Below are 19,261 nucleotides of genomic sequence, written 5' to 3' on the forward strand. Positions count from 1 at the left end.
TTGTTTTCATTTTAGAACGGTGGGTTCTGTAAGGGTTTTTTTTTTTTTTTTTTCTGAGAAGTCGACTACTATTTACGGCATTGATACATCATGAAGATGTGATCGCTCGATGAACTGTGTAATTCGCCAACTTAGCGGATTCGTTTTTTTTCTATTAGGCGGCTTGGGAGATTTTCACTCCTTTACTGCACAAGATTGACGATAAAAAAATGAAACCACTTTTGGATGAACCAGGTAGTCGAGGTCCAGTAGAAGCAGATGAGTTGCTGCAGAAGGCAGGATACGTTCAAACTCACGACTATGTATGGATCTCACCTACTCTGTAAATTTGTGTTTTAGATGAACAATCTTCATAAAAGAGAAAAAAGAGTGAATATATATATATATATAGGTATATATATGGAACGTAAGCCTTTTCTTTAGTTCCTACTAAAAGAAAAGAAAGAGTGACCTGTTATATATGTGTGGTGACTGGTGAGTGAAGTACAATGTCATGTGTGTGATGTAGAATCAAATAAAGTTTTTTTCTTGAGAATTCGACCACGATCTACGTTAGTCGTTACAAGACATTGATACATCATGAAGATGTGATAAGCACGATAACCACCTCATTTAAACCATGAATGAAAGATGCTTAAAACCCAACAACATGAAAAAGGCCTAATACCAAACAAATTATTACATTATTACTTAATTAATTATTTACTTCATTAATAACCTAAATTACATGGGATAAATCTTGATGGCAAACTGTTTCCACCGAGACTCGATCCCACGACCTCATGGGCTTAAGAGGGGTGTCCAACCATTGCACTAAAGGCTGGACGAAGTTTTTTCTTTTAGTACTCATTACTAAAGCATTTGTGAACGATCTTCCACTTACGGAACGGCACTTTATCGCCCAAAATCCCACTCCTATTTGTGAAGTAAAGTGGGAGTTCTTAACTTGTATTTAGCTACTAAACGATAAAATTTCTCCAATTTTGCATAGTGACCAGTGTCCGACCGATGGATAACCTTTTCTCCGACATCTAAAACGGTCACGGACGGGGACTTTATCGAAGAAAAATTCGAAATGCCCATCTGTTTCGTCCGTATGTCCCAACGGACACTTGGGACTTGTGTCTGTTCCGCCCGGATCGGCTGAGTTACTGCCCGTTTCTGCTTGTATTGTCCAATTCCCAGCCCTACTCCTTCACAACTGATGTAATTAGAGACTGATTTTTGGGTGATTCGTCAATCAGAGTTTGATTCTAGCATGACTCTTCAATTAGGGTTTGAATCATGCACAATCTTTTATCAATTGAATGGGCAGAATCATCCAAGTGCCACAACCATCTTGTCAAGCCTTGATGCTTTTCTGTGACCCTACCTTTTGATCTGTAAGTATTATTTTGATAGGCTAACTTGTACCCAGGGTGTGCACAAGTGTCGCACCTAACGTGGATTTTTTTTCTCGTTCCTTCTCTTCAATGAGAACAGAGATTTCAAATGATACAAATTTCTCTTCATTCTGTTGTGCTCAACGAATTAACTGCCTAAGCTTACTTTTTCGAATCCAAACTTTTTTGTTCTTTCTAAGTCTTCTTCTTGCACAGAAGAACACAGCTGTTGCAAAAACCGGGATTCTAGTAGTAGGCGGAACCCCCTCTTAGTTTTGAGTAGGCGGAAGGAACCATTCTGTTTCAATTCTTCTCCACATTCTTACCGGGTGAACTAGGAATTTGCTTGTAAGAGTCGTCTCACGAACGCTTGTGTTAAGCGCATATTGCGTCGATCTAGTCGATTCGGTCGAATCTCAGGTCCCCGATTTCAGGTAAGCACTCGAAGCGAAGGTTGGAAACCGTCAGGAATGACAAGGGTCCAATTCACACCTCGGTAACTCCCAGAACAGAAACAGTGTCAGCGAAAAGTGCCTAGGTCAGAAGGTCGTGAGACCTAGCTATAGTCTAGTTGGTCTTCATAATTTTTCTAAACAACAAGGCTACACAACCGTATGTGAGAGAAACAAATGTTTTGTCTCCGCGGAACCTGTGAGAGGAAAGAGAAATCCTTGTTTTAATTCATTTTTTATTTTTAAAATCGAGGACCGGAGCAAAGCAACTCGTTCTTCTAGGGTTTATCTTTAATCTCCACTTTCTCTCTCAAGGATTTCTGGTAAGGGTTTCAAGTTTAACTTTCTCTCAAATCTTTTTCAAAAAGAAAAGTAACTCGGATCTTCTAGGGTTTTATCTTAAATTTCGGTTTCTCTCTCAAGTTTCAATTTTGGACTACACCAACGTTGGGAATACTCGGATTTCTTGTGAGTACTCTATACTCGATTTCATTCTAACCACTTCGATCTGTAATTTTGAAAAAGACTCTGAAATCTGAATGATTTGATTTGTAGAGATTATTGATCCTAATTTCTCATGTCTTAGATATAAATTTGCTTCTCCTGTTAAGAAATTCATCAAGAAATTGATGAGTCTCTTTCAGAATTGTTGAGATGGTTTAGGTTGCAGCCCAACTGTTTGATGAAATTACTCAAAAGTTTTTGTTTACAGACCACTTGAAAGTTAGAAATAGCAAATTTAAGATTTACAATATTCAACTGCTGATGATTATGATCTATGAACTATGATTCTTACTTTCTTTTAAGTTATGAATCTCAGATAAGTTCAGATTTTGTTAATTAGTCTACGTACGTTGTTTGTCGATTAAGGTTGGTTTATGAAATGTGATTTTACTTTCTTATAAGTTATAAATCTTAGATACGTTCAAATTTTGTTAATTAGTGGAATGTTCGTTTGTCGATTAATGGTTAATAATTTATGAATTATGATTCTTTATTTCTTATGAGTTATAAAGCTTAGAAAGTTTCAAACTTAGTTAATTAGTTGACGTCTAATTGTCCATTGACATTGTTTATTGATTCGTATTTAGTTTATTTGATTGTCGATTGATATTGGTTGATGTTGATTTGTGTTTAACACTAGAAAGTATATATCACTAGAAAGTACCTTTAGTTAACACTCGTACATGTATTACATGTGTCCTAGATAGAGACCTACTTACAGTGACTTTTCTATAAATAGGCTACCTTGAGGTTTAAAGCTTAGCACACTTGCACCTAGGGAGGATCAAATTTCGCCCAACTTTGTAGATGATACACGTATCGCTATATTAAAAGAGCTTCACCTAGAGGAGTCGGGGTTTTTTCTTTTTCCTATCTGGCTCGTCTTCGATATATTCCTCGCCTCCTCGGTATGTCCTTGAGGTCAACAAGTTAAATTGCTCCATCAACTCATCTTGATCCATGCAAATGTTTTGAAGGGATAGTTTTTCAACTTAAGGAAGATTTCGAATAGAGAAGAAAACAAGCAAAAGATAACATATTAAACAAAACAAACATCCAAATCTAAGCTCGGGAGATAACAGTATATGTATATATCCCTACTAATATGGGAAGTTGTTATAAAAAATACTCTCCACGATGACAAAACAATGTCTCAAAATTCGGCAACAAATTAAGAATAAATTGGCCAGTTACTGATTGGACAATTGTATTAAAAAGAACTTTGTACAATCAGTTTTTCCAACAACAAAACAACAACATATCAACCTCACAATGATGTCTTCATATCAATAACAAGTCAAAACCTACAATTCGTTTTTTTTAGTAAACTCATGAATTTTTCACTACTAAAAGTCATTCGTTTGAGGGGGAATGTTGGAATAGTTATACTGTCCTACATTATGCAATTGTTAAAACTTCTCTCTTGTAGAAAACTTTATAAAGATCTTATGTAATAGCTAAGAATATTAATTCAAATCAATACAATTCTCTTTTCTTATAATAACATTCTAGATATTAAATCACAGGCAGATGGAGATATTGACTCCCATTTTCCAGTTTGAAAATCGAGCTTCATTGCCAGGATAGCTTCAAATAGAGTTTCTCCAAACTTGCCCCGAAAAGGGCGTTCTGATAAGGAACCGTAGCCCTCTTGGTTCTTATCACGTTCACCAACCAAAAGTGTGTGAAATATTACATACATGCTCCAAATATCCGCCTTTTCTAAATAATTCCCCAACAAAACTTCTGGAGCGACGTAGGCTAGACTTCCTACCAAGCCACACAACTTCTGACTGTTTGAGATCCTCGAGGCTAATCCAAAATCAACGAGCTTTATCTTTTCTGATTTCATAAGAAGGATGTTATCAGGCTTAACATCTGGATGAACTACACCCATTTTGTGGGAATACTTCACAATCGACTTAAGCTCTTTAGTACATTAGCGGCTCGATGCTCTGAATGTTTTCTCTCTATAGCCATCTGGTCAAGCAAACTTGCTCCAGTTGCCCTACTCAAAACAAACACGAACCAACCCAAACTTACCTTCTCCAATTGCTCTGCCAAAGTCTCCCGAAATGAATACCACAAACTAAAATCCGCAGCTATGATACTCAGAAAATTAGTAAAATTGGAGAAACCTGCATAAATAGTGAAAGACCAGGCGTAATATTTTTGAAACGTAAGGGCAACTTGGGTATTTCTCCTGCTTTAACACTTGTTTCTTTTTTTCTCAAAAATTTGGGACAGGAAAGAAAGGGAGAGTTCTAGGGTTTATCTTTCTTTAATCTCCACTTTCTCTTTCCAGGGTTTCTGGTGAGGTTTATTTTAATCGCAAGCAGCCGAGCTACTGAATAATTAGGGTTTATCTTAAATCTCCACTTTCTCTCTCAAGAATTCGGTTAGTGTAGTTTTATTCATTTTTCTAAAATGAATAAAATTTGATCTTTTTTGCTTCATATTAACCTACTATTATGTCAATGACAGATTAAAATTGAGCTAAGAAACTGAACAAATTGCAAAGAAGAAGAGTTGGATTGGAAGAGAATCAATGTCTCAGTCAATTGCAGGCTTAAACCCTTCAAAACCCTTAAACAAAACCTCTTTCCTTCCTTCATTCCCCAGTACCCTTCTCTCTAAATCATCAAGAATCAGTACAAAAACAAAGATGATTCTCCCAATTTTATCTTCCCAAAACCCATTGAATCTCCTCTCAAACTCTGATCACAGAGACGATATCCTCTCTGCTGTTAAAGGGTCGTTATTCAATTGTCTATCCGAAACAAACCTCCATTTAACTGTTCCAAGTCTCAAATCCAAGATAAGAGGAAAGGTACTCACCGTTGATTCGAACCATATATATGTATATATATACTCTTATTAAGTTATTGATACATTTTCAAGTGGATTTTTGCAGGTAAGAGATATCTATGATGGTGGAGATTATCTTGTTATGGTAACTACGGATCGACAAAGTGCGTTTGATAGAGTTCTTGCTTCAATTCCCTTCAAAGGCCAGGTATTCTTCTCTTAGTTATACCAACTTAGCTGATTGATAGAGTATTAGAGAAAAAATGATTAGATTTGTGAATGGTGATACAATTTTTCAGGTACTTAATGAAACAAGTTTGTGGTGGTTTGATCAGACTCGTCATATAACTCCAAATGCAGTGGTTTCATCTCCAGATAAAAATGTTACAATTGCAAAGAAATGTTCAGTTTTCCCAGTTGAGTTCGTTGGTGAGTAATTTTAGTTGTAGAAAGATTTGATTTTTATCGAGTATATGAACACATATGTGGACCATGTTTGACGCTTGCATCTGAATTCGTTGGTCTCATTTACTTCTGTTAGACTTGAATCTTCTTGCATTTTCATTTCGTTAATGATTTGATGTCTTTTCAGTTAGAGGGTTCGTGACTGGTAGCACCGACACGTCACTTTGGACAGTTTACAAGAATGGTGTCAGAAACTATTGTGGCAATGCTCTCCCAGATGGTGAATTTTGACGTTTAACTAATTCTATTTTCCTTGTGGAGCTGTCTTTTCTTCTCCTAATTTTCCGTCGATTTTTATAATAGGCATGGTAAAGAACCAAAGGTTGTCTGCTAATATCCTGACACCGACAACCAAAGCCGTGGATCATGACGTTCCAGTAACTCCTAATGAGGTTCGTCTTGCTCCAAACCGTACTCCATGATTTGATGCTGGTTATATATGTGTTATGTGATCATAAACAAGTTCATATCTAAATAGATATCAGGAGAAACTACGTCAAGAGGAGCAATTTTTTTTTTAAATGTTCACGAAATTTCAAGAACGAATGAATTCTGCTAATATTGAGAGCTTGTATTCTAATTTAGTTATTATTTCCATTTGGTATGTCCAGATTGTTGAACGTGGTCTAATGACTCCTGATGAATTTGATGAAGTGGGAACTAAAGCACTCAGCTTGTTCGAATATGGACAGGTGACTGAGCCATATCTTGCCGACCTATAATGCATATGCTTTTATTAAGTGTTAACTGTGAAGTCCGGAGCTTATCAGAACAAGAAGCACAAAAAAGAAAGACAGAGAAGGGTTAGGGTCGTATTCCATCAGCGTCTATGATCATAGAATATCATAACTGTTACCACCATAGACATCCAATATTGATGAAAAGTGACAGTTACGGAATAGTAACAACTAACGAAGATAATGAAGAACCAAGTTTCCTTGAAGAAACCTGGTCTTTGAATGGTAGCTGGCCGAATTGACCCGATTTTTGGTTTTTTCGTAGTTGGACTTCACTCTGTTGTTTCTTTGTGCGATCTTTTATGCTATATCCCTTATACACCCACATAATAGATTTCATTTTGACCCAAAAATTAAAGGGGGACTAGAAAAATCATAAATATATTGTCATATATCATTTTTGAATTGCAGCGTGTAGCTCTGGAACATGGCCTGCTACTAGTTGATACGAAATATGAGTTCGGGAAGGGATCAGATGGTACAATTTACCTGATTGATGAGGTTGGTAGTAACTTGCTTACCTAAATCATTATATAACTAGCTAGTCAGTTTGGTTATCTTGTACACCATATTTTACAGTTTTCCTTAAAACCATAGGGAAGCCGCTAAGGATTCCCTTAGGAAGTAAGTAGGAGCTAACTGCTCCATGAGCATCCGGGGCAGATATTGTTTAGGAGTATAACTTGTTTTTAAATTTTTGCTCTTTTTCCAATTTAGGTACATACTCCTGATTCGAGCAGATATTGGATTGCAAATTCTTATGAGGAACGCTTTCATAATGGCCTTGAGCCTGAAAATGTGGACAAGGTCTGTAACTTGTATCAAGGATTCTTTCCCCGAATTCCTCCATTAGTTATTCAGGGCTTTAATCGTGAATTTACAACAATTATTCTTGAACACCATATCTTCAATTGCTTAGTTTTGGGGTGGGCGGAAAGCTTCTTATTTTATTAGTATTGAAAATTTTCCCAGGAGTTCTTGAGGTTGTGGTTCAAAAATCACTGCAATCCGTACGAAGACAAGGTAATTTTCCCCTTCAAAATTCTTTCATCTCCCATTTATTGGATCAGATATGAAGGCTCGATAGATAGCATATATATAAAAAAAAGGTTTGCTGTTTATGTTTCTCATTTTGATTAAGCATTATGTGTAGGTCCTCCCTGATGCTCCTGAAGAACTTGTTACTGAACTTGCTTGGAGGTACCTGTTTCTGAACTACTATAAATTTAGAGTTTTTTCATATAATTATCTTCGAGTCCTGTTTCCATTGATTGTCAAAGTACACTTGTTAAAAGAGATCTGTTGAAAACTTGAAATAAGCTTGCCGGCTTGCCGCTGCCATTAGTTTTATCGGTTCAAGGTTCAAGGTTCAAGCTTCATACTCACTTAAAACTGTTCCCCAATGAAGTTTAGATATACTGTTAACCAAGTTAATTTCCACTTCATGAATGCAGATATATATTTCTTTACGAAACAATCACAAAGTCAAAATTTGAGGTTCCAACAATGGAGGTATTACATGTTACGGCCTTAATTATATAATATAGATAGATTTCCAATTGGGCCAGAGGTTCTTATATTACTATTGATTTGTCTGAACAGGAACCCATACATGACAGAATATCACGGAACGTTTCGCTTGCACTATCATCTCTATTGTAATGCTTTAAACGACTTGCAAGTTGATCACCCAAATTCGAGAACGGTTAACAACCCAGAGCACAGAAGGCATCAAAGCTCAGAGAAAGGCGTGGGGGGACTTTCGAAGTATACTGTAACAGAATCACATATGGTTAAGACTAGTTTTGTACCTGATAGCCTTCCATTTTGAAGCTTTTTTTGAGTTTTATTATTTTAACTTTATATTTTTCTTTATGGTAAGTGAATGTTTTGAATTCATGTGTGTGGGTTCTCTGTTACATTCCTATTTGAACCCCGAATATCTCATCATCAGTAGACGGCACGTTAGGGACCACCAAGTTTCCAACACTTAAATGTGGTTCTAGTATTAGCTATCGGTTGAAGTTTCTAGCATGACTCTTCAATTAGGGTTTGAATCATGCACAATCTTTTATCAATTGAATGGGCAGAATCATCCAAGTGCCACAACCATCTTGTCAAGCCTTGATGCTTTTCCGTGACCCTACCTTTTGATCTGTAAGTATTATTTTGATAGGCTAACTTGTACCCAGGGTGTGCACAAGTGTCGCACCTAACGTGGATTTTTTTTCTCGTTCCTTCTCTTCAATGAGAACAGAGATTTCAAATGATACAAATTTCTCTTCATTCTGTTGTGCTCAACGAATTAACTGCCTAAGCTTACTTTTTCGAATCCAAACTTCTTTGTTCTTTCTAAGTCTTCTTCTTGCACAGAAGAACACAGCTGTTGCAAAAACCGGGATTCTAGTAGTAGGCGGAACCCCCTCTTAGTTTTGAGTAGGCGGAAGGAACCATTCTGTTTCAATTCTTCTCCACATTCTTACCGGGTGAACTAGGAATTTGCTTGTAAGAGTCGTCTCACGAACGCTTGTGTTAAGCGCATATTGCGTCGATCTAGTCGATTCGGTCGAATCTCAGGTCCCCGATTTCAGGTAAGCACTCGAAGCGAAGGTTGGAAACCGTCAGGAATGACAAGGGTCCAATTCACACCTCGGTAACTCCCAGAACAGAAACAGTGTCAGCGAAAAGTGCCTAGGTCAGAAGGTCGTGAGACCTAGCTATAGTCTAGTTGGTCTTCATAATTTTTCTAAACAACAAGGCTACACAACCGTATGTGAGAGAAACAAATGTTTTGTCTCCGCGGAACCTGTGAGAGGAAAGAGAAATCCTTGTTTTAATTCATTTTTTATTTTTAAAATCGAGGACCGGAGCAAAGCAACTCGTTCTTCTAGGGTTTATCTTTAATCTCCACTTTCTCTCTCAAGGATTTCTGGTAAGGGTTTCAAGTTTAACTTTCTCTCAAATCTTTTTCAAAAAGAAAAGTCGACAACAGCAAGCTGCCAAGCAACTAGGGTTTTATCTTAAATTTCGGTTTCTCTCTCAAGTTTCAATTTTGGACTACACCAACGTTGGGAATACTCGGATTTCTTGTGAGTACTCTATACTCGATTTCATTCTAATCACTTCGATCTGTAATTTTCAAAAGACTCTGAAATCTGAATGATTTGATTTATAGAGATTATTGATCCTAATTTCTCATGTCTTAGATATAAATTTGCCTCTCCTTTTAAGAAATTCATCAAGAAATTGATGAGTCTCTTTCAGAATTGTTGAGATGGTTTAGGTTGCAGACCACTTGAAAGTTAGAAATAGAAAATTTAATATGTACAATATTCAACCGCTAATGATTATGATCTATGAACTATGATTCTTACTTTCTTATAAGTTATGAATCTCAGATAAGTTCAGATTTTGTTAATTTAATTAGTCTAAGTTCGTTTCTCGATTAATGGTTGGTTTATGAAATGTGATTTTACTTTCTTATAAGTTATAAATCTTAAATACGTTCAAATTTTTTTAATTAGTTGAATGTTCGTCTTTCGATTAATGGTTAACGATTTATGAATTATGATTCTTAATTTCTTGTGAGTTATAAAGCTTAGAAAGTTTCAAACTTAGTTAATTAGTTGACGTCTAATTGTCCATTGACATTGTTTATTGATTCGTATTTAGTTTATTTGATTGTCGATTGATATTGGTTGATGTTGATTTGTGTTTAACACTAGAAAGTATATATCACTAGAAAGTACCTTTAGTTAACACTCGTACATGTATTACATGTGTCCTAGATAGAGACCTACTTACAGTGACTTTTCTATAAATAGGCTACCTTGAGGTTTAAAGCTTAGCCTCGTCTGATTTGAAATCCTGGCTCCGCCCCATTTGAATCTGCTTAAGGTTTGAATCACGGTAAATGAATAAATTTAGAGTCTGGATTTTGGTTTATGTAGCACCCATCTTTTAGAAAATTTATTGGGTGTGTTTAGAGAACCCCTTTATCGTGTCAGGTTTTAAAACTCCTTTTTCTAGAACTCACATAATCTGTTAAAAATTCTGAAGATTTTCAAAATTCCAGAACATTGAAAAGTTCCAGAACATTGATGTTGTAGTAAAAAGTTCTCAACCAATAACAGGCACTAAGAGGCTAACAGACATAATTCTTAGTGAGAATAGCGACAAAAAGGTCAAAGTAGAACAAAGCATCCTCCTTAGTAGTAACCTAAACTAGCCAAATTGGGGCTTAACTCTCTCAATTTCTTTTTGCAGTTTATGTTTTGAGAATTAAGAGACGAAGAAGAATTGCAAGAGAAGAAGCCATGGATAATAATAGTAACAAAGACCATGAAATACCTGAAAACGCCAACGAACGTAATTTTTTCTTCTTATCTAACTTCCCCACTCATCTCGTTCCTCTGTTTTAATTGAGGGTTTTAGGGCTTCTATTCATGGTTTTGGTAACTGTTTTTCTCTCTATCCTCTTTGCAGATTGCCCAGGTCCTCAATCAGAATCAGCTGGAAAATCCGACTCTTGTGCAGGATGCCCTAATCAAGAAGTTTGTGCTACTGCTCCCAAAGGCCCTGATCCAGGTCCTCACTCTCTTCACGTAACTGTATCCCCTTAAAATTGTTTTTTCTTTTGTAGCTAAACTTAAATTTAATTTTACAGTCCATATTTCTTAGGTGGGTTTAAGTTATTACTGTGAGTAATGTTGTTTTTATTAGTTTATAGCCTTTGTTGTTGATGATTCTAGTGCTAAACCTTAAAACATATGTTACAAAATTGATGGCTACGGCATCTGTTGAAATTTAGGTTTGATTTCGCCTTACTTGATGATATCTTTAGTTGTAGTTCTGTATAGTTTGGGTACTGTTTGTTAGTCTAAATGATAGCTTTAATCATACTGGAGCATATGTAATGTTTATGATGACATAGTTATATAACATTCTTCTTTCATGTTGAAATTGCCACGACTTTCCTATTTCTTATATCCTAAATTCAAGCCATAGCCCATATATCGGATGAGGGGAAGGGTCGTTGAATCCACCTACCTCACTAGCAAGTCCACGAGAATTTCGTCTTACAATTCACTATGAATTGTTTGAGTCATATTATGTGTTAACAATCTGTTCACAAGACGAGAATGGCCCGCCAGAAACCTTCGTGTGCTTTGATTTGAAGTCTCAATGGTCATACCATATGAAGCAAAAAATTTCCGAGATCAGTTAGGCCTGTCTGGCTTTTTCTTCTGTTATCGTTGACCTTTTGATCCACATCCCTTAGCCCTTCTCTTCCGAAGAGATTCATAGAAATTTATATATCACAAAGAAACGAGGGCAGCATTCATCTTTTAGCTTATACTTTGAAATTTTGTTTGCAGATTTGGTTGTAATTGGAGAGAGGATGGCTACTGTTAAACACAAGATACTCGTTCTGTCTGGAAAGGGTGGTGTGGGGAAGAGTACATTTGCTGCCCAACTATCGTTTGCATTAGCAGACAGGGAACATCAGGTTGGTCTACTTGATATCGACATATGTGGGCCAAGCATTCCGAAGATGCTTGGTCTAGAAGGCCAAGGCATTCATCAAAGCAACCTGGGATGGTCTCCAGTTTACGTAGAACCCAACCTTGGGGTCATGTCCATTGGTTTCATGCTCCCTAACGGGGATGAGCCCGTGATATGGAGAGGTGCTCGCAAGAACGCAATCATCAAGCAATTCCTGAAGGATGTTTATTGGGGAGAACTTGATTATCTCGTGGTTGACGCACCTCCCGGCACCTCCGATGAACACATCTCCATTGCCCAATTTCTCCAAGCTTCTGGAATCGATGGTGCAATTATTGTTACAACCCCACAAGAAGTCTCCCTACTTGATGTTCGAAAAGAAGTTTCGTTCTGCAAGAAAGTTGGAATTCGGGTATTGGGTGTTGTGGAGAACATGAGTGGGTTGAGGCAGCCCTTATCACACATGAAGTTCATGAAGGTAAATGATACAGGAGAGGAGACAAATGCTACCGAGTGGGCGATAAAGTATATGAAAGAAAATGCTCCAGAATTGTTGAATTTGGTTACCTGTACTGAAGTTTTTGATAGTAGTAAAGGTGGTGCAGCAAAGATGTGTAGGGAAATGGGGATTCCATTTCTTGGAAAGGTACCCATGGATCCTGAGCTGTGTAAGGCTTCCGAAGAAGGACGATCATGCTTCACCAATAATAAATCTGGTGCCGGTGCACCAGCACTGAAGAAAATTATAGAGCAATTGTTAACAGATGAGACACTATCAGAGACAAGGATGGATGATATATAGTCAACAGTGTGTGATCAATTCTCACAAAAGTACTTCCAAGATCTATTATTTCCTCTTTATTTTATTTATTTATAGAGTTCATGGGTTGTACTGGGTGTTCATTATCTTCCTTTATCTAACTAGTTTGCATTATCTAATGTTCTATAAATGTGTTGGATCTTGTTGCTATGGTGATTAAACTCTGGTTAGAAGGACACATCTTTTTAAGTGTGAGGAAATATATTGCCAAACTAATGTGCATGATCTTATTAGTTTGTTTCGCAACTAATAAGAATCCGTTTTTCTAATTTTTTTTTTGTGTAACATATTTTATTTTTTTCCAAAAATAGTTTTTCCTGAAAGCCATTTTTTCCTCGAGAACCCTTTTTCCCGGAAAAAAAGTTATTGGAATATTTTTTTGGGTTACCAAGATATCATGAAACTTTTCTTACACGAATTTTTTTTTCGAAACCGATTTTTTTCTGGAAAAATGGTCTACATGAAGCAAAAAAAAAAAAATCAGAAAATTTCAGTTATCGAAAAAACGATTTTTCGGTAAAAACACAGATTTGGAGAAAAAACAGTTTTCAAGGAAAAATCTGTTTTTGGAAAAAAACCGGATTTCACGAAAAGTTTTTTGTGGAAGAATCTGTTTTCGGGGGAAAAATTGTTGTCGAAAAAAATCGAACTTTGTTAAGAAATAAAATCGATTTTCGGATTTTTATTTTTTGAAAAGAATCATTTTTTTGAAAAAAAAATATATTATGTAGAAGGAAATATTATTTTTGTTGATTTTAAGTTTGAAATCTAAGTTTATTAATCTAAAAACCTGGCAAATCCTAGGGGGGAGGGGGTAAGGTAGGATCTTGAAATAATACAAATTTTGAATTAGGAATCCTTAGGATTCAAGAGTCCTAAGATTTTTGGTAGCTAAATAGAGCAAGGTTTCTTGATTCCTACCAAATCTCACTTTTGATAGGAATCCTACAACTAAACACACCATAAGTTGATTGTTTTAGGGTTATTTCTCAAATGACCCCCTACTTTATGATCAGCTTCATGCGTAGCCCCTACTTTATCAAAAATACTCAGAAGACTCTTTTTTTCCGTTACCGTTAAATGTCGGTTAATTCTCTCTCCTCCATCTCATCAACTGTCTCTACCACGACATCTCTCTCGGCACCTCATCATCTTCTACGATAAGATCGTCGACCGGTTAAAATTTCTATCGACCTTCGTACTTAATTTTTTTTTTATCTTTCTTCTCCCACGAAGGTCGCCGACCAGAAATTTTCCGGCCGGCAACCTTCAAACATAAAAACATTTCTCTCTCTCCCTAAACACTCCGACGAAGGGGCTTCCCTTCGCCGGAGGTCTGGTTCAGATTTGTTGAACCAGACCCTCGAAGGTCTGGTTCAACAGACCTCTGGCGAAGGGAAACCCCTTCGCCGGAGTGTTTAGAGAGAGATGAGAGAAATTATTATTATTATTTTTTTATGTTTGAAGGTCACCGGTCGGAAAATTTTCGGGTAGCAACCTTCGGCGAAGAAGAGAGGTGAGGTGGAGAGAGATAATTTTTTTTTTAAGTATGAAGGTCACCGGAAATTTTGACAGGCCGACGACCTTATCGGAGAAGATGATGAGGTGGCGAGAGAGATGACGTGACAGAGAGAGGTGATGTGATGGAGGGGAGAGGGTTAACGGACATTTAACGGAAAAGGGAGCCATTTAGGTATTTTGATAAAGTAGGGGGGCTACGCGGGAAGCTGATCATAAAGTGGGGGCCATCTGGGAAATAACCTATTGTTTTATAAAGGCCTGTAAAAACCTGTGGTTTACTCGTTATTGACACTGCTGTTGTATTTGGAACTCAAAACCGACATATGGTTTTGTTTCTGTTGAATGCTTCACAAACTCACTCGTAAGACCTTACCACTCACTTAGCATGAGCTTTCACCTAATAGCCCAGGCTTCAAACGTTTTCTAAACAATGTGGGTGCATGGAATAGTTATTTCTTCAAATCCTGGAAGGGAATCGTGGACTTTCATACCACTTGTAGTGACCAAGCCTTGACAATTATTAATCTTTCATCAAAAAAAAAAAAGCCTTGACAATTATTAATATCACTCGAATAGGCCTATACGCATTAGCAGAATACACTTTCAACTATAGTTCAAACTAGTGGGTTGTGCTTCCTTCTTCTCCACCTATAGACGCCCCATAGAAAAAGTCAAAGTTGTAATGGTTATGTAATGGTTTTTAGGTAGAGAAAAAGTTTTAAGTGATTTGTACAGAAAAAATGATCAACTATTTATGTCACACTCAATAAACTTTTATTGTTATTTTCCGATTAACTCCATAAAGTTTGACTAGCTTCCCGCCTGTCTCTCTAAGTTAAAAGAAATACCGACACTTTTTTTTTGTTTGTCAATGCATTTACAAAAAAATCCAATTTTTTTCTTTTCAATATCGTACTTTTGTCTTTTCTCCTTTTTGTCGTTTAGTCCATTATTTTTTGTTTAGTACATTATATTTCTGTTTAGGGCGCCAATAAGCAAATAACAATAGGCATTTTAAAGTTACATCAGACAATAAATTCTTAATTCAGATTTGGGAGATTTTGACATTGACCTCCACTTTTATATCGATATTAGGACTACACCCACGTTTTCTTTAACTTTTGATTTACACTCCCACATGGATGGAAAATGTTAACTTCTAGTTAAATGTCAATTGTGCGAAGCTCACATGTGAACCAGAACAAAAATGCCCTTACATATGATTTTGAAATTGACACCCGTTTTATACCGATATTTGGACTACACCCCCATTTTTTAAAACTTTTGATTTATACCCCCACGTGGACGAAAAAACGTTAACTTTTAGGTAAACGTCAGTTGTGGGAATCACACATGTGAATCAGGACAAAAATGTATTTATTTACATTTTAATTTTCATCTCAATATCTTCTTGTTTCTTCCATTAATCAACTTCATCAACCACATACAACTATTCCCTTCATCGACTGCCTGCCACCACCATCATCATCACGGAAAACGTTAACTTCTAGGTAAACGTCAGCTGTGGGAATCACACATGTGAACCAGGACAAAAATATCTTTATTTACATAGATATTTCCTTCTCAATATCTTCTTCTTTTTTCTCCCATTAATCAATTTCATCAACCACATACAACTATTCCCTTCATCTTCTGTGACCTACGCAACTATAGCCACAATCTTAATTTTCACAAACTGCTTGAACTAATTTACTTGATAAGGAATCTTATAATCTTCATCATCTCCAACTCCATCACTATAATCTTCATCATCTCCAAGTGCATCACTATCAACACTACTCAGATAATGATTTTGCGAATTTTTTTAAAAGGAGGTATCAACAACTTATACATCCTAAAATGGAGTTATCTCATTTCAAAAACACGGACCTAAGTATCAAAAACTTATACATCCAAAATGGATTCACCGCTTTTAAAAAACATGGAATAGAATGAGCGTGTCTTGAAATCATGGCGATCTTCGACTACTGCCGCCGCCACCACCATCGTCAACATCTTCTTAATCAACTCTCAAATTTGATTTCTCTTATGAGTTGACCTCTAAATCAATTAGCTCTAATCAAATAAAGAAGGCATACAACTTTGATCACTGACTAAAATCCCTAATGTTGATGATGGTTGTGACGGTGGCTTGTGAAGATAAAGATTGCAATGGTGGGTGTGTTGGGGTGGTGGAAGTCGATGAAAGGAATGGTTATCTATGGTTGATGAAGTTCGTTAATAGAATAAAAAAGAAGAAGGTGTTGAGAGAAATTAAAATGTAAATAAGAGTATTTTTGTCATGATTCACATGTGTGATTCGCACAACTGAAAACAAGAAACTAAAGTTTTCCGTCCACGTGGGGGTATAAATCAAAAGTTTAAAAGACGGGGGCGCAGTCTTAATATCGATATAAAAGTGTGGGTCAATGTCAAAATCAAACATAAGGGCATTTCTGTCCTGATTCATATTTGTGATTCGCACAACCAAGGGTGGATCTACTTAGGGGCTATCCTTGGCTACAGCCAGGGATAGAATTTGTAAGAATCTCAGAGAGTTAGGCATCAACTAAGGCAACCAGGGATAGAATTTGTAAAAATTTCATGGGTTTTAGGCATCAAGTAAGAGATAGCTTAGTGGTAAGGCATGTTCCTCACACACATGAGGTCCACGCTTCAAGTTTCCTTCAAAACAATAGGTCCACGCTTCAAGTTTCCTTCAAAACACTTTATTTTGTTATTTTTCCCCTTCTTGATACTTGGAGTAGACTCATTGGTTCTCTTAGACTATGTATATGTGCTCACAATCTCAACTTCTTCACAAGGACACGTGTCTTTCTGATTGTGAGTACATTAAAAATTGTGTTTTCCAAACAATAATTCTATCGAACAAACACTACAAAACAGACGGGCTTTGGCTATGGACCCCAGCCATAACAATTACCCAAATATCCGTAGCAGAAGACCTATTGCTACGACCATCACCTCGTAACTAATATTGCCGTCACAATAGGTTTTAGCTACGAACTTTTTGCTACGAGTTTCGTTCATAACTACTGGTCAGATGTTTTTGCTATGGATTTCGGCGTAACTAAATGTTCAAAAATATAAGACCGTTGCTAGCTTATTAGTTATGGAGTTGTGCGTAGCAAAAAGTCATTTATTTTGAAAAAAAAATTATAATGGTACAGAAATATCCATGCAAAAAATTTGCATTTTAAAATCTTTATAGCCGTTAACATTCATTGATCATTACCGTATTCAACCGGTAGCTACTGTTCAACCTTCATCTATTAATATACAACTAAAAAGCATATACAACCAAATGTATCAATAATTCGTTTCATCCATTCATTCATTAAAGATTCTTTGTACATGGAATACGCCTCCGCAGCTTTACATATATCCAAAAGGCTAATACAAAAAATTCACGATCCGAAAAAGTGCGATGAACTTTTAGCGATTATAGTTGCCTATGTGCGAAACAAGTTTGAACCGAGGTGTAACTGATGTTATCTCTTATAATACCTTCTTAATGCCACCCGTAACACATCTGCAACGTACAACATGATTACGATCTTGACATTGTTCTTGCAACCTTGACCACCTACGACATGTAAAGAGTGTCAACCAAACAAATGATAAAATTGTTGGGCAATGATGATAAAAATGGGTAAAGAAAAAATTATTCATTTATTTCTTAAAATGTACAAGTACTGTGAGTGCGGAAATAATCGAAAGGACATACCTCATGAGGGTAAGTTATAGGGGAGGCAAAAAGTTTACATACCGAAGCGGCAGCAGCAACATGACCTGCACTGAGCTTATCATCAGTTATATTATATGTTCAATACTTAACATTAGGCATGCAAATAGTTTAAGTGTAAAACGAGAATTTGTAGAATATGTGTTCATGAATGATAGAGATGTACCCTTTCTTGCCAAGTAAGACTTGCTTTTCTCATACTTAGGAAATTGAATTGTGACACGGCTCCCGACGGTTAATGGAGGCAAAAGTCCACTGTCATATAACCAGAGAGTACCATTATATAGAGTAGAAAGACCTGGGCAAGGACAATTTGAAGGATAGATTCCTAAAACCTGTGGTTGGGTGAACGAAATGAAATCTGGTCTTAACAACTCACAATGGGTTTATGATGTCAAATGTTGCTACTACTTACAACATCTATAATATACATGGTCAGTTATTGGAATATAAATACTACAACGGACAATAGACAGAAGAACTGGGATTGAATAGACATTTGCAGTTGGGTTTATGATTAAAATTTTATAAATTCAATAAATACTCACAGAGCTCCTCCTCCAGCTGGTCCTAATGATTCGAAAAGATATAGTGCAGTGATTCAAATCCCATTTGCAGCTCCACTTTTGTGTTGTGGCTATTATGGTAAAAACATCAAATAGACATTTCTTAATGACAAAATGACCAAAGCATTTAATCCAAAAAACATAAACAAAAAAATAACAAGTAATTCATTATATAACTGTGTTGTTTTGTAGACTGAATAACCTGGTCGCTACCGAACTCTGAAATATAACACAAATATCAAAATAGTGAAATGATTACTAAATCGATAAAAGAAAAATAGTGGATGAAACAACAAGTTGAGTTTGTACTCACACAGAAGGAATTCTTCGACACGGATGCGTAATTTATGATCAACATTAAGTGTAAAATAACTATGTTATCCCTATATGAGTGAAAGAGAAGACCTATACTTGCTTTCACATTTTCAGGATCAAGTCCTAGCTATTAGAGGTTGCTTTCACATTTTCAGGTTTCTTTGACATCTTGACCTATACTTGCTTTCACATTTTCAGTATTCTTTCTTTGGAACTTATTTGGGGATTTGGCGCACCTAAACTTTTCCCCTTTTTACCGCCGACCCAAAATTTTGATTCCTTCTACGCGGGTAATCTAAATTTTTGGCGCAATATTTTCGTGGCAATCTCAATCAACATCTGCTACCATTTTGATCCTCTAGTTATGGATTTCTCCTAGCAAATGTCCACTAGTTGTTATGCCTATCGTACCGTAGCAAA

The 19,261-nt window shown here is 36.4% G+C and overlaps 2 protein-coding genes and 1 long non-coding RNA gene across 5 annotated transcripts; 2 read left to right on the forward strand and 1 right to left on the reverse strand.

The window, feature by feature from the left end:
- The first annotated feature begins 2,156 nt into the window (after positions 1-2,156).
- On the forward strand, positions 2,157-8,247 carry LOC147538609 (phosphoribosylaminoimidazole-succinocarboxamide synthase, chloroplastic-like). Of its 2 annotated transcripts, XM_086640257.1 has the most exons (14): positions 2,157-2,302; positions 4,644-4,736; positions 4,823-5,168; positions 5,253-5,354; positions 5,446-5,575; positions 5,739-5,831; positions 5,915-6,003; positions 6,223-6,303; positions 6,760-6,849; positions 7,066-7,155; positions 7,321-7,371; positions 7,502-7,548; positions 7,803-7,860; positions 7,951-8,247. In XM_086640257.1, the coding sequence occupies exons 3-14, from the start codon at positions 4,887-4,889 to the stop codon at positions 8,008-8,010; spliced, it is 1,173 nt and encodes a 390-aa protein (XP_086496383.1). In that variant the 5' UTR covers positions 2,157-2,302; positions 4,644-4,736; positions 4,823-4,886; the 3' UTR covers positions 8,011-8,247. The 2 variants fall into 2 exon arrangements, with proteins under 2 accessions (XP_086496383.1, XP_086496382.1); XM_086640256.1 differs by lacking the exon at positions 2,157-2,302 and having other exon boundaries at positions 4,541-4,736.
- A 292-nt stretch (positions 8,248-8,539) lies between these two features.
- Positions 8,540-12,885, forward strand: LOC147538610 (cytosolic Fe-S cluster assembly factor NBP35-like). 2 transcript variants are annotated; one of them, XM_086640258.1, is made up of 4 exons: positions 8,540-9,437; positions 10,615-10,716; positions 10,834-10,935; positions 11,727-12,885. In XM_086640258.1, the coding sequence occupies exons 2-4, from the start codon at positions 10,665-10,667 to the stop codon at positions 12,653-12,655; spliced, it is 1,083 nt and encodes a 360-aa protein (XP_086496384.1). In that variant the 5' UTR covers positions 8,540-9,437; positions 10,615-10,664; the 3' UTR covers positions 12,656-12,885. The 2 variants fall into 2 exon arrangements, with proteins under 2 accessions (XP_086496384.1, XP_086496385.1); XM_086640259.1 differs by having other exon boundaries at positions 9,276-9,479.
- A 4,639-nt stretch (positions 12,886-17,524) lies between these two features.
- On the reverse strand, positions 17,525-19,018 carry LOC147538611 (uncharacterized). Its single transcript, XR_015226034.1, has 4 exons — positions 18,509-19,018; positions 18,127-18,215; positions 17,943-18,007; positions 17,525-17,801 (listed from the first exon to the last, which is right to left on the reverse strand). It is a non-coding gene; the product is annotated as an uncharacterized LOC147538611 (long non-coding RNA).
- Between the last annotated feature and the right edge of the window lie 243 nt (positions 19,019-19,261).

This window comes from Eschscholzia californica, unplaced genomic scaffold (assembly GCF_041429995.1).
Source record: "Eschscholzia californica isolate CP2 unplaced genomic scaffold, dmEscCali1.0.p SCAF_5, whole genome shotgun sequence".
Taxonomy (NCBI): domain Eukaryota; kingdom Viridiplantae; phylum Streptophyta; class Magnoliopsida; order Ranunculales; family Papaveraceae; genus Eschscholzia; species Eschscholzia californica.

Excerpts from the sequence above, each read along its gene's own strand:
- LOC147538610 (XM_086640258.1), top strand. The coding sequence starts at position 10,665 with ATGGATAATAATAGTAACAAAGACCATGAAATACCTGAAAACGCCAAC. Across the intron at positions 10,717-10,833 it reads ACCTGAAAACGCCAACGAAC|ATTGCCCAGGTCCTCAATCA; the intron begins GTAATTTTTTCT and ends TCCTCTTTGCAG. Across the intron at positions 10,936-11,726 it reads TCCCAAAGGCCCTGATCCAG|ATTTGGTTGTAATTGGAGAG; the intron begins GTCCTCACTCTC and ends TTTTGTTTGCAG.
- LOC147538609 (XM_086640257.1), top strand. The coding sequence starts at position 4,887 with ATGTCTCAGTCAATTGCAGGCTTAAACCCTTCAAAACCCTTAAACAAA. Across the intron at positions 5,355-5,445 it reads CAATTCCCTTCAAAGGCCAG|GTACTTAATGAAACAAGTTT; the intron begins GTATTCTTCTCT and ends ACAATTTTTCAG. Across the intron at positions 7,372-7,501 it reads GCAATCCGTACGAAGACAAG|GTCCTCCCTGATGCTCCTGA; the intron begins GTAATTTTCCCC and ends CATTATGTGTAG.